Source organism: Octopus bimaculoides, chromosome 1, assembly GCF_046866305.1.
Source record: "Octopus bimaculoides isolate indiv1 chromosome 1, ASM4686630v1, whole genome shotgun sequence".
Classification (NCBI taxonomy): domain Eukaryota; kingdom Metazoa; phylum Mollusca; class Cephalopoda; order Octopoda; family Octopodidae; genus Octopus; species Octopus bimaculoides.
Genome location: NC_142928.1, coordinates 114305158 through 114318402, shown reverse-complemented (window position 1 = coordinate 114318402; position 13245 = coordinate 114305158). Strand labels below are relative to the sequence as shown.

General features: G+C 34.8%; 1 protein-coding gene across 1 annotated transcript in view; it reads right to left on the bottom strand.

Moving 5' to 3' along the window:
• LOC106876453 (dynein beta chain, ciliary) overlaps positions 1-13245 on the bottom strand; it is an 855334-nt gene that overhangs the window by 380488 nt on the left and 461601 nt on the right. Inside the window, exon 29 of the mRNA XM_089350837.1 lies at positions 1348-1610. Within this exon, the coding sequence (XP_089206963.1) occupies positions 1348-1610 (263 nt within the window). The remainder of the gene's footprint in view (positions 1-1347; positions 1611-13245) is intronic.

The window sequence follows — 13245 nt, the reverse complement described above, 5'->3', positions numbered from 1 at the left end:
CAAGACATGGTGGGAAAAGAAATTGGAAAAATTCTTGTCAAAATGGAGAAAATCCAGCATATGTGGGCATCCTGATTAGAAAATGCCATTTATAGCCATTTTTAATAGTCCATTAAAATTATATTAAAATGGTATCATGTTCCAAAATATCAGGACTTATTTAGTTCTTTACCTACCACAAATGTGCCAAAACTCATGTCCCTGTGGCTTGCACTTTTGGATTTAGCTATGTCTGAAAACACTGCAAAATTGACTGTTTGTTATATGCAATGGAATAAGCTTTACAAAAATATCTAAAAAAATTACCAAAAGAAAGTTTCATTTTCAAGAACCTGAAAAAAAAGTTACTACTACCCCATGAACACTATTAATTTGTTTAATTTGAATATGATTATCAACTCAGTTTCAAAGATATGACATCACAAATATGGCTAATTATTCATTTAGGCCAATTAGGCAGAATTTTGTCCAATTCGCTGACCATTTAAAATGGTCATATTTTCTAAAATAATCATGCAAAATTTCACAAGTGAGGTATCAAATGTTTCTTTTTGGATGCTCTCCAAGAGAAAGTACAGTAGAAATTACATATAAATATTTTCAAAAATTCATAGAGATACATATATAACAATAGCAATTTTGAGCACAGGCCCAATGCAAAGTTAGCAACAGACAATGAACTGAACTGGTTACTCAACACTCACTTCTCAATCATCTATGCTCTTCTCCAAATAATATAGAAAAAAAAATACAATTTGTAAATGAGATAAATGCTTTTAAGAACTTTAAGCTATACAGGTGAGAAGTTAGGCAAAATGTATAAGAAGATGCCTGGTGCTATGTAAAAAGCACCCTGTAAAGTGGTTTCCATTAGGAAAGGCATCTAGCCATAGAGACTATGCCAAAGCAGACAGTAGAGTTTGGTGCAGTCTGACTTACCAGCTCTTGTCAAAGAATCCAATCTATAGCATTATGGAAGGAGGATGTTAAATGATGAAGATGATGATAATGATGATGATGACGATGACAAATATGAAAGACATGATATTGCATCATCCTATAAAGGTTTAATGTTTTCTACATCAGAATGGCCTACTAATAGTAACACGTTTGCTCCAAACATTTTTGTTATTTTGTATCTGATAAAAGGAAGATTTCTTTAAATCACCTATGTGCAAGTGTGATACAATATTGTGTCTGTCTTTATTCATTTCTCATCTGCAGTGCTCAAAAGTCTTCTTGAAATTATTAACATCATTTGCATCATTTACACACTACAGTGCTTCAAGCAAATTGCAGTACATTTTTTTTAGTATACTTTGTAGTTTTCCTTTAAGTAAAACTTACCTGAATAAGGCTTTGAGGTTTTCAGGTAGTTCAGTTCGTCCAGCATATCCTGGATTCATTGTAATGAAGATTCCAACAGAATGAGTGATTTTGATCTTTTCTCCCATGAAATTAAACTCTTTCTTCTTATCTTTGATGGCATCCTGGATAGTCTTGACTTGCACAGCTACTACTGACAAAACTTCCACAGAGATTCGATTAAATTCATCAAAACAGCCCCATGCACCAGACTGTGCCAATCCTTTGTAGATATTTCCCACTGACTAAAGAAAAGACATTTGTTTGTCAACACAGTGCACTCAACAGAAGTTTTCAAATTAAATTCAAAAGCAAATTATTTGGCCTTAAAGAAAGTATATATTTGTTAATATATTTAAGAGAAACATGTGCACAAGTTTGGACATGTGATATGAAAGGACAGTGAGTGTTAAGTGTAAAGTACCATTTACTGACAAAGGAAGTCACCTGTGGCAGATGTCAGGTAAAACATGATAGTAAGTATTAAGGTTAGGGATGTATTATTTTGCAATTCCACCTCATCATTTAACGTCCACTTTCCATGCTGGTATGATTTGGATGGTTTGACAGGATCTGGCAAGACACTGGGCCATGTTGAAGTTCAGGGTCTACTTTAGTCTATCTTTTATGACTGGATGTTCTTCCTAATGCCAACTACTTTACAGAGTGTACTGGATGCTTTTTCACGTCACCCCTACTAGTGAGGTTGTTTAGTAACTTGCATGACAAAATAATAAAAACAAGAAAGACAAAATGAAAAAGTAAAAACCTTTTCAATTAAATAGAGGGGTTAGAAATTGAGAAGGAAAGGAGGAGATGGTTCTGTGCCGTGTGTTGAGAGGCTAAAATGTGATGGAGGGACAAACCCAGATGTCTTGCTATAGCAGAGATACACAGTTACCCCACTTTACATAAGGGTGGAAAGAAAGAAGAGAAAAATGGTGGTGGGATGCCAGAGCATTTCAGGATACAAGAAGGCAGGTATAAGAGAGGATATAGATAGTGGATTGGAGCAAGAGATGAACAAGGGCGGTTGTGCAGTTGATGGGAAACATCAGTATGGAGAGAGGTGAGGTGAGAGATATAATGGCTTGGGAAGAAAAATAGGTAAGAAAGTAACTGAATGATGTACAAGGTGCAGGAGTAGTGGGGAGAGAGACACAGAGGTACATAAGTAGACTACAATAAATGAGTTGTGATGGTAGATATGAAAAGACATTGTGAATGATAGCAGTTGAAAAAAGTGTTAAGTATGGAGTATATCAGAAGAGAGAGAGTAGTGACTGAAGGCACAGAAAGAAAGTGATTGGTGGAAATAGTGTGGCATAAGAATTGGGAGTGGTTCTAGGAGTAAGGAGGAGAGAAGGAAAGAGGATAATCAGAAGGAAGGGATTCTGCTTTATTACCACAGTAATAAAGAAGAGATAAGTGTAAAGGGATGAGAATTGGGAGAAATGCTTGTTGGGGTTGAGAGAGATGAGAAGGCAGGGCCCCCATATGTACAAGCATAACCTGGGTGATTTAAGGATATCATTTTTGGTGTGATGGATAGATCTTGAGCAGAGTAAATTACTAATCATCTTGGTCCTTTGTCAACTTCTCTGTAAGGCTCAGCATCTTGAAATCAGCTCTCACTACTTTGTTCCATGTTTTCCTGGGTCGCCCACTTCCATATGTTTCATTCACTTTAAGTGATCAGCACTTCATTTTTTATATCCTTGACACACATTGGATATATAAATAAATGAAGCAGAGGTTTAATCAATGTGTTTACATGGTGTACTTTGCGAGACTACCAAACTCTCTACTCGACTACTACCAACTTCTACTCTTTATAAGAGTTCGGCTAGTCCATTCTTCCAATCTCCCAAGGGTGTTAATGACTCTTGCCATAATATCTCCCCCTTTGAGACTGATTTCTGTTGGAAATTAATATTATCATTTTTATTTATTTTTCTTTCATCACATTTCTCTTTTTGAGATTTTCCTCCAAGAGAAGTAAAATATTTCTTCTGTTAGGCACTACTTTCAATCATTCTGTTTGTTTCCTCCTTCTTGTGCTGCTACAACTAGGTTTGATTTCTTGTGGTGTTAGAACATTAAAGGTGTCATAGAACACTTCCATAGGTATCTCTTTTCTTTTTTAGCTGGTTTAAATACTTTTTGTGTTCCCATTTTTCACTTCTTATCATATATGTCATTTTGCCTATTCTTTTTGTTACTACTCCGTCTTCCCAACCTTGTCTTCCATTTTCATATATTTTGAACAACACTTTGTCACTGATATTAAAATACTTTGTTATATTTTTAGTGTTTTCCCTATTTGTTTTTCTTACTGGCAGCTTGTCAAAATTCGACTTTATTTTTTGAGCAAACATCAGTTCCACAGGCGACTTGCCTGAAAAAGCATTCAGGTTTGGTGTTATCCTATAAACCCTCAAGAATTGTGTCAATGTTATGTCATCGACTAGAACATTTCTTGATTTCTTTAATGCTCTTTTAAATGTACCCACAAAACTTTCTGTTTGTCCATTAGATCTTGGGGGATACAAAGGAGTAGAAATATGTTCAATTGAGTACATTTTTCACAAATTCTTAAATTCATTTGCTGTGAATTGTGTACCGATATTGGAGACTATGGTATCTGAGACACTATACCTAGCAAAAAGTTCGTGTAGAAATTTGACTGTTACCGTGGATGTCAGTTTGCTACATTCACCTATTTCTGGCCATTTTGTATAGCTATCTACCACAGATAATATGACCGGTTTAATGATCCTGTGAAGTTTATGGCATATCGGTCTTGGGCCAAGGTTAAAATTTTATAGGTGGTGATTTCGTTGGATTTAACCAATCTCTTGATATCTAGATCCATTTTTAGCCAGTAAACATAACTCATCATAAGCGACTTCATTCTAGAAATTCTTGGATGTCCAGTGTGGAATTCCTTTAACATTTGACCTTGTAGTGAGGTAGGCATTATGATCCTCTGTGTATACATAAGCACATTACCACATATCAAATTTGAAACTGTGTTACATCCAGCTACACATATTTTTGTATTTGTTTCTTCTGCTCTCACTATTTTTTTCATTTTTATGATAAACTTGTCCGTCTCTGCCTTAATTTTATTTCCTCCAATGTCACAGGCAATTCACGCACAACATTGCACAATATATTTTTATTTCATTTTCGGCTTTTAACACCGCTATCACTGTGTCTTCTAGTGGTTCACTGTATTTTGGTATTAATCTTGATAAACCATCTGCATGTCCCAATTTTTTTAATGGCAAATACTCCATCTTAAAGTTGTAATTCAGTAGGATTGTTCCCCAGCACTGCAATCTGTTGGCTGTATGAGTGGGGATACCCTTTTTTGATCCATAGATCGACAATAATGGGTAGTGGTCTGTCAGCAGACAGAACCTTTTTCCATGCATAAATTTATGGAATGTTTTTACTGCAAATATGATGGCTAATGCCTCCTTTTCTATTTGAATGTAACTTTTCTCAATCGGCAATAATGAGCACAAAGCATGAGCTACTGTTTTCAGGTTACCATCTTCACACTTGTGTAAAATCACAGCTCCAATACCACTTTCACTAGCATCTGCTGCCACTATTTCTAAATTTGGGTAAAAATGTTATGACAATTCCAACGTTAAGACGTTTTTAATTTCTTCAAAAGCTTTTTGGCATTTGTCCAACCAGTTTCACTTAACTTCTTTCTTTAACAAGTTATTCAGGGGCGCTCTTAAATTGTGCATATTTGGTATATATACCTGGTAGTAATTTGCAAGCCCCAAAAGTGCTTGTAACATAATGTTTGTTGGGGGAGGCATATTCTTTATTGTACTTGCCCTAGACAAGTCTGGTCTGCATTCATTTTCATCAATAATCTGCCCTAGATATTTTATTCCTGGCATAAAAAATTCATACTTTCTCTTGCTGAGCTTAAAACCATACTCTTTTATTCTTTCAAAGACCTTTTTAACATACTCAGCATGCTGACCTTGAGATTCACATTTTATGAATATGTTCTCAAGGTAGGCTATAGCAAAATCTGAACCAGTGAGCACAATGTCCATAATTTGTTGGAAAATGTCAGGTGCTACCTTTATACTGAAGGGGAGTCGATTAAATTTATACAACCCTTTATGGGTATTTATTGTCAATAATTTTGAACATTCCTCATCAACCTTTACCTGCAAATATGCTTCAGATAGGTCCAATTTAAAAAAAAATTTTCTTCCATTCAACTTTGCAAAAATTTCCTCTGGATTTGGTAATGGGTAATTATATGGTAACAAACATTTTTTTTATCCCGTTGAAGAATCAGTGCATACTTCAATTTTATAATTGATGGAGACATCCATTTTGTGCAATCAATTTTTTCAATAATGCTACGCTTTACAAGTCTATTCAATTCTTCATTGACTTGTTTCAACACTGCAAAAGGTACCACTCATTTTGGTTTAAATATCGGCATCACATTTTCTTTCATTTGAAACATCACCTCTGTTTTGATGCAAAGAATCAATTCCTCAGAAAAAACTTCAGGAAAAGTTTTTTTAAATTCTTAAATCCTCTGATGCCTTATTTGTACTGGCGGAAGAACCATTCACATTCTTACAAAAAATATTTATGGGAAGGTCCCATAAGTTAAATAGTTCCAACCAGTCTGTTCCAAATAAATTTGTCATATTTTGCAACACAATTGGCTTTCAAGGTTTTTTCATGGAATCTAGCATCACTTATCATTTCGCTCATAAAATGCAATTTTTTTCCTGAAGCACCTCGAACAAATTTTGAAGTTTCCTTTTATCTATTTTTCTCCATGTATCTGTATTAATTATTGCGATATCACTGCTAGTATCTGATTGTAACTTGATATTCACATTATTTATTTTTATGGACATCAAATTTTCTTTTCTAAGTCATGCTTAGAATTTTTTTTAACAATACATTCTTTCTAGAATCTGTTTTGTTTAACCCTTTTTTAGTTTCGGTATTCAATGTGAACTTTTATGTCCAATTTTTCTACAATCAAAACATTTACAATTTTTAAAAGGGCCATTACTTTCAAAATGTAAACCTCCGCACCTGTAGCATGGATTTGGTCTTGACATTCGTTTTTCTTTTTTATGATCTGTTTCAGGTCAACATGCATATATCTGAGAGCAATCTTTTTCTTCAATTTTATCTGTGTCATGACTTAGATTTATAATCCTTGGGCATTCTTCAGCCACTGTCTGTAGAGTTAATTTTTGGTCCTGTTCTAATTTTGTTAATATGTGGGAATGTGTATTTTCTTGCTGTTAACTCTTAAACAAAAATTAAACATTTAAACAAATCCGGGGTTCATTCATTTGAATTTTTCACACTCTCTATTAATGACCCCAGCATAGGTGACGAAATCTTCATCATCATTTTTTAAATAAATTTAAACATTGCCAACGAATAATAAATAGGGAACTTCTTTCACTGAAAATTATCAATAATAAATTAACTATTTCATTGAAACAAATCTCACAGGGTTTCTTCGGCAGAATATAGTTACAGTATTTTTCGTGTTCAGCAGGGGATAACTTGCTTAAAAGTAGTTGCACCTTCTTGTCATTCCAATTTTTACATTCTTCCTTGAAGATTTCTTTGTATCTTCTAAAATATGCAGAAAAAGTAGTACCTTCTGGGTTATAAATAAATTCTCCAATTGAATTTGCTACACTGTCTAATGAGAATGAACCTGAAGTATTTTCAGACTCCTTCAACATTACTTCCAGTAACTGTTGGGTATTTTGTTGTTGCTGTTGTAGTTGTTGTAACTGCTGTTGTTGCTGTTGCAACTGCACCATGCAAGCCAACAAGTCTTCCATGTTAATGAATTTTTCTTTTGTTTCATACAAAAAAAAAAAATTAAACATCCGACGCAAGTTTTGAATATCTTCTCACCACTTTTATATCCTTGGCACACTTTGGATATATAAATAAGTGAAGCAGAGGTTTAATCAATGTGTTCACAAGACATACTTCATGAGACTACTAAACACTCTCTATTCAATGACCACTGACCTCTACTCTTTATAAGAGTTCAGCTAGTCCAGTCTTCCAATCCCCAGGGTATCAATGACTTTTGCCACAACATTTTTATACAGCTGTCCTCTTCCATATGCATCACATGACCAAATGAGTGCAGTCCTCTTTTTTACACACTACATCTGATTCCTCTTATGCCTAACTCATTTCTCAGTACATTAACACATTGACATTGGAATCCAATGCATCATACTAGCATTAAAATGAAAATGATAATAAATAAGCATACATACACACACACACATAATTTAATATGAGAAATTATTTCTAGCCTTGCTCTCAAATAATTTTGAAGTTAACAAATGAGGGATTGTGATCTTAGGCAAAATTTGTCTCTTTTAGCTTCAGTGCATTTGGTACCATGTACGTTCTCTTAGTAAGACTGATCTTAACAGAGATTAAAAGAGACACTACTAGGTCTATTTTGAGACTCTCCAGTTGTCTGACTAATATGTCCTGTATGGGATATAGGCTGGAAATTATTTTAGAGCAATGATAGAAATAGTGTTATGAAAAAGATATAATAAATAAAATATTTAGCAATTAATAATGTATTATTCTATCAATCTATCTAGTGTGTGTGTAGAGAGAGAGAGAGAGAGAGAGAGAGAGAGAGAGAGAGAGAGAGAGAGAGAGAGAGAGAGAGAGAGAGAGAGTTATAAAGAGACAGATAGATAGATAGTTGAGTACAAGTTACTTCAGAAATTAGGGTTTGATTTTCACCTTCATTAACTCTCATTCTCATACAAAGGATAGTATATATAAAGTGATATTAATTTAAACTCAGGCTGTAATGTAGTGACAAGAGCCACATATAGGTGAGATGAAGAGTAAACAAGTTACAGATATTTCATAAATTTCATTAAGTTCATTTCAATAACAATCACCATCATCATTCACAGTCTGTCTGCCATGCTGGCAAGGGCTGGATGGTTTGATGGGAGCTGGCAAGCCAGAGAACTTGCACAAGGTTCCATTGTCAGCTATGGTATGGTTTCTATGGTTGGGTATCCTCCCATGTTTACAGAATGCTCAGAGCACCTTTTACATAGTACTAGTACTAGTGAGGTCACTGAGTAACTCACAAGACAAGACCATCCTCGACTGAGGTGAGGAATAGTATTAAGGGAAATAGCTTTATGTTAGTTGATGAAAGGTTAAAGTATGATAGAGAGACAAGAATGGGTGTGTTGTAATAGAGATATATGTTTACCCCAGGTGGAACAGAAATAAAACAGTGAAGATGTGTTAAAGACTACCCATAAGTTATAAGTAAACAAGCAAGTTTGTGAAAGTGTGATAGTCAGTGGCAGATGGATAGGGATGGGGATAAGAGAAAGATTTTGTTAAAACGGTGAGGGTGTGGCTGATTGTGAATATCAGTTAGAGGTGAAGGCAGAGGAAGCAAGTGATTAAGGAGGTAGTAGGTGACAGCAAAAATGTGAAGTGTGTGAAAATATTGTGCAGGAGGAATGCACAGTGTGAGGGATGAAGTCTAAGAGCTACCTTAACAGGGAAATAGTGGGACATGAATTGAAGCAGTGGTAGAGAGAGCTGCAATTGGAAAAATAAGGTGTACAAGAGAAAAGGGAAGGGGAATTTAGTGGGAAATATGGTGATATAGGATGATTCAGAGATTGAATGAGAAAAAGATTGTTCTAGGGAATGTGAACAATAAGGAGATGGATTATGTCCAGTTCCATTCTCATAGTAACATAAGCTGAATGATGGAGGGAAGGGTGTTAAGAAGATGGGTAGTGGGAGAGGTGAGTGTTAGGAAGGTGAGTTATTGGGGGAAGGGGATTCATGAGGGACAGGATTGGCTGCAGGAGCAGACATAAGTGATATGCTTTTAGGACCACATTTTTGCTTAAATGGACAGGTGTTCTTGAGCACATAAAATTGCTAAACATCAAGGTCCTTTGTTATCTCCTCTGTGAGGCTCAACATCTGAAGGTCATTGTTCACTACTTCAATCCATGTCTTTCAGTGTCTCCTGTTTTCACAGGTTCCATCTACTTTAAGTTATCAGCATTTCTTTAAGCAGTTGTTTTTATCCATGTGCATCATATGACCATGCCCGTGCAGCCTTCTTTCTGCACAATACATTTGATAATTCTTATGTCCAATGTTTTTCACAACACATTCACACTTTGTAGTACATGCACTCTAATCCAACAAAGCACAGTAGCTTCATTTCTTTCAATCCTTAACAAGTCCTCTACATTCATAGCTTACATTACATTACTATGTAGCAGTACTGTTCGTATGCAAACATCATACAATCTGTCTTTCACTCTGAGAGAGAGAAATTTTGTTACCAACAAGAGTAATAGCTCTCTGAACTTTCCCCCTTCACTGTTAATTTGATCATCAAGTTAACAAAAACTACCCACCACCTTGAGGTAGGACATTCGTTTCTAAGGCATTTGAGAAAATCAATTTCAAGTGTGTCCTTCATGTTTATTGCTCCTGCACATGTTTCACATACAAACATTACTTTCTTCATTAATCTTCCTGTGATTCCAATTCACCTCCTGTGTGTCCACAGTTTGCACTGGGTACACCCTATGGAATACCTGCCTATACCTTTCATATATATCAAGCAGGGTCATTTACCTGAGAAGAGAGTCCTGATTCCAGGTTTAGCTTCAATGCCTGGAATTTCTTCTATAACACTATTATAGGTTCCACTATGAGAATGTGGTCATCAGGATATAAGTTCCAAGGAGCAACCAGTCTTAAATTCCACTGTTATGGCTTGGAGGACAAGGATGAATAAGCAGGTACTGAGAACCGAGACCTGGCTAATTCTCACCTTGCTGACAGCACCTCTGTACCTGGTTTGGTGGCTTTCATAGGCCATTCATCTACTCCCAGCTTCCTCAGAAACAACCAGATCACAGAATGGGGGATTCTGTTGAAGGCTTTCTCCAGGTCAACATATGCAAGCACAATGGCTTACTTTTAGCTAGATTCGTCTCTTAAAGTTGTCTAAGAATATGGCATCAGAACTTCTTGGCACAAAACCAAACTGCATCTCATTTAATTGAATAGTGGTTCCTAACTAGTTGGGCTATAACACTGTAATTTTCATGATCTGGTCCTGTAATTTTATAGCTCTAATCAATCAAATTTATTTGAGATAATTTTGATAGATGGAAAATATTGAAGTATGAAACTGATTGGAAGAAAACAATTTGAAAATGAAAAATAAAAACTGAAAAAATAAAACTCCAGGAATGAAAGAATAAAGACAATTTAAAGGATAAGGAAATGGTAAGTGAAATATAAGCTAAAAACATAGAAAATAAATAAAAATAAAGAACATAAAATGAACTGGGAAGAAGAAAAAGAGGGATGGGGAATGAGCAACAAAGAAAGGATAGGGAAGCATGTGTAGAATTGCAGAGATAGCAGGGTATCATAAATTAATTGGGGGTAGACTATATTTGAGGAATTTTCAAACTTCAGTGAAAAATCTGTAGTGATACACTACGATGGAATTGTTAAATTACTTATAAACTGGTATAAGTTGAGAAACTATATAATAATATACAACAACAATCAATATGTATATAATTTGCTATGTGTCTTTCTATACATATATACTTCTTTCTTATGAATAACTCTTTAGAGCTTGAAGCTGTTGAATTTGTTTCAATTCATAAGATTTACCCTCTGTAAGTAATTCGATATCAGTTGTTCTTAGTTACATTATTTACATTTGATGGATGAGGACAAATATCCATCAAATGTAAATAATGTACATAATTCCTCATCTCTTAAATATAGAACTCTATTATCAGTTGTTCTGTTTATTTTTTGCCTTTGCTTAAAGAAATAGTTTTCTAAATTGTCCAAAAGCGTTTCTACTTTTTTACAATAACAGTATCTCTACTTTGTTGTTTTGTTTGTCTTTTGTATTTGAAAGTACATTCTGCTTTCTTATATTACATATAATAAAATGCAATGAATTGGTCATGCTGGACAGGGGAAACTAAAACAACAAAAAGAGTGGGAGTCAGTACAGTAAGAGATGCTAAATGCAGATGAACTGTAATGAGATATTTTGCTCCAAGGTTATTGGTATTTTAATCAAAATGAGACTAAATTTTTATTGTAAATTCTATTTATCACTTTCACACACACACACAAATATATAGGAAATTAAAAATTAAGCTCTTTTACTTTAAAAGTTTTATCTCTCACATAACATTTATAAATTATAATACACTAGAGTACTTGAGCTGCCAATAATCATGGAGTTATTGTTGAATAAGTTATCAAATGGAAGCTGAGAGTTAGAAGATGGGGAAGAAAATAAAAATGCTAAAATAGCTGGAAAATAAGAAAATTATATTTATCACTCCTAAAATAAGATTCACTGCAGAAATTTATGAAGGACGTCCTTTCTTGTGTAGACATGAGGAGACACTAACACACATTGGCCTTCTGAATTTTCAATCTGTAATTTCCAAGTGTTCTTCACCATAACTAGATCAGGTCATTTCACAGTGTAAACTCGGGATACTTTGGTAGACCACTCACTAAAGTAGTATCACAATTTCTTATGACCATTGCAATGCTGGAAAAGTCATCTGAACATATTAAAACAAAGATAGCAGAATGAACTTCTGAATACACAAAATAAACAACAAATCCAGCTGGTGTTGAATGGTTTAGAAAGTATAAATCTTATAAAGATATAAAGAGTAACAAGTTCAACAGCTTCAAATGCTAAAGTGTTACTAAAAGGTACATATACAAAAGCATTTAGTATATTATACATACATAAGGCTGAGTAAAATATATTTCAACAATGCAGAAATTTTATTCATCAAAGCAAGTATCATTACAATCAACACATTTTTGCCAACGAGTTACAAGTTTGTTTATTCCAGTAACATAAAAATCTGGAGTTCTGAAGCTGATGAACTCCTTGAATGCACTTTCAGCATCAGTTTGATTTTTGAACTCTTTCTCCCACAAGAAACCATCAAGTTGCTTGAAAAAGTTGGTTGGAGAAAGGCCTGGGAGATAAGCTGGGTGGGGAAGAACTTCATAGCCAAGTTCCCTCACCTTCTGGGGTGTCAGTAATGAAACACGTGGTCGAGCATTGTCCTGAAGAATGATTGACCCTCTTCTGATGTCCAGTTCATTTTGGCAATTTCATGTCAAAATGTCATGGCAGTAATGGTTTTACTGGGTTTTAAGAAGTTACAGTGGATGAGTCCAGCAGTACACCACCAAACAGTCACAATGACCTTTTTGAAGAGCTCAGGTTTAGGGAAAGTTTCCAGTGCTTCATTGTGATCCAACTACTGTGAAGAACGTTTTTTATTATTGTACAGAATCCACTTTTCATTGCAAGTTACAATCATCAATATGGTTGAGAAATAGATCAGTCTGGTTACAGAGAAGAAGCAATGATCATTTTCTGATTTTCATTCAAATCATGTGGTACACATTTGTCGAACTGTTTTGATTTTCAGATCACATGCAAATGGTTGCAGGCAGTTTTCTAGCTAACGTGAAGTTCTTTTGCCAGTTCTTGAGTGGTTTTACATAGATCTTTTTCAATGATGGTCTTTAATTGACCATCATCGATGACAGATGGGAATACACTATGCTCATGATCTTCAAGGCTCAGGTCTCCACTGCGAAATCATTTAAACCATTTTCAAGCTGACCACTCACAGGTCACTTCCTCACCAAATGTTCCATTGATATTGCAAGCAGTTTCAGCCGCTTTGCTTCATTTTTTGAAGTTGAATAGCAAAG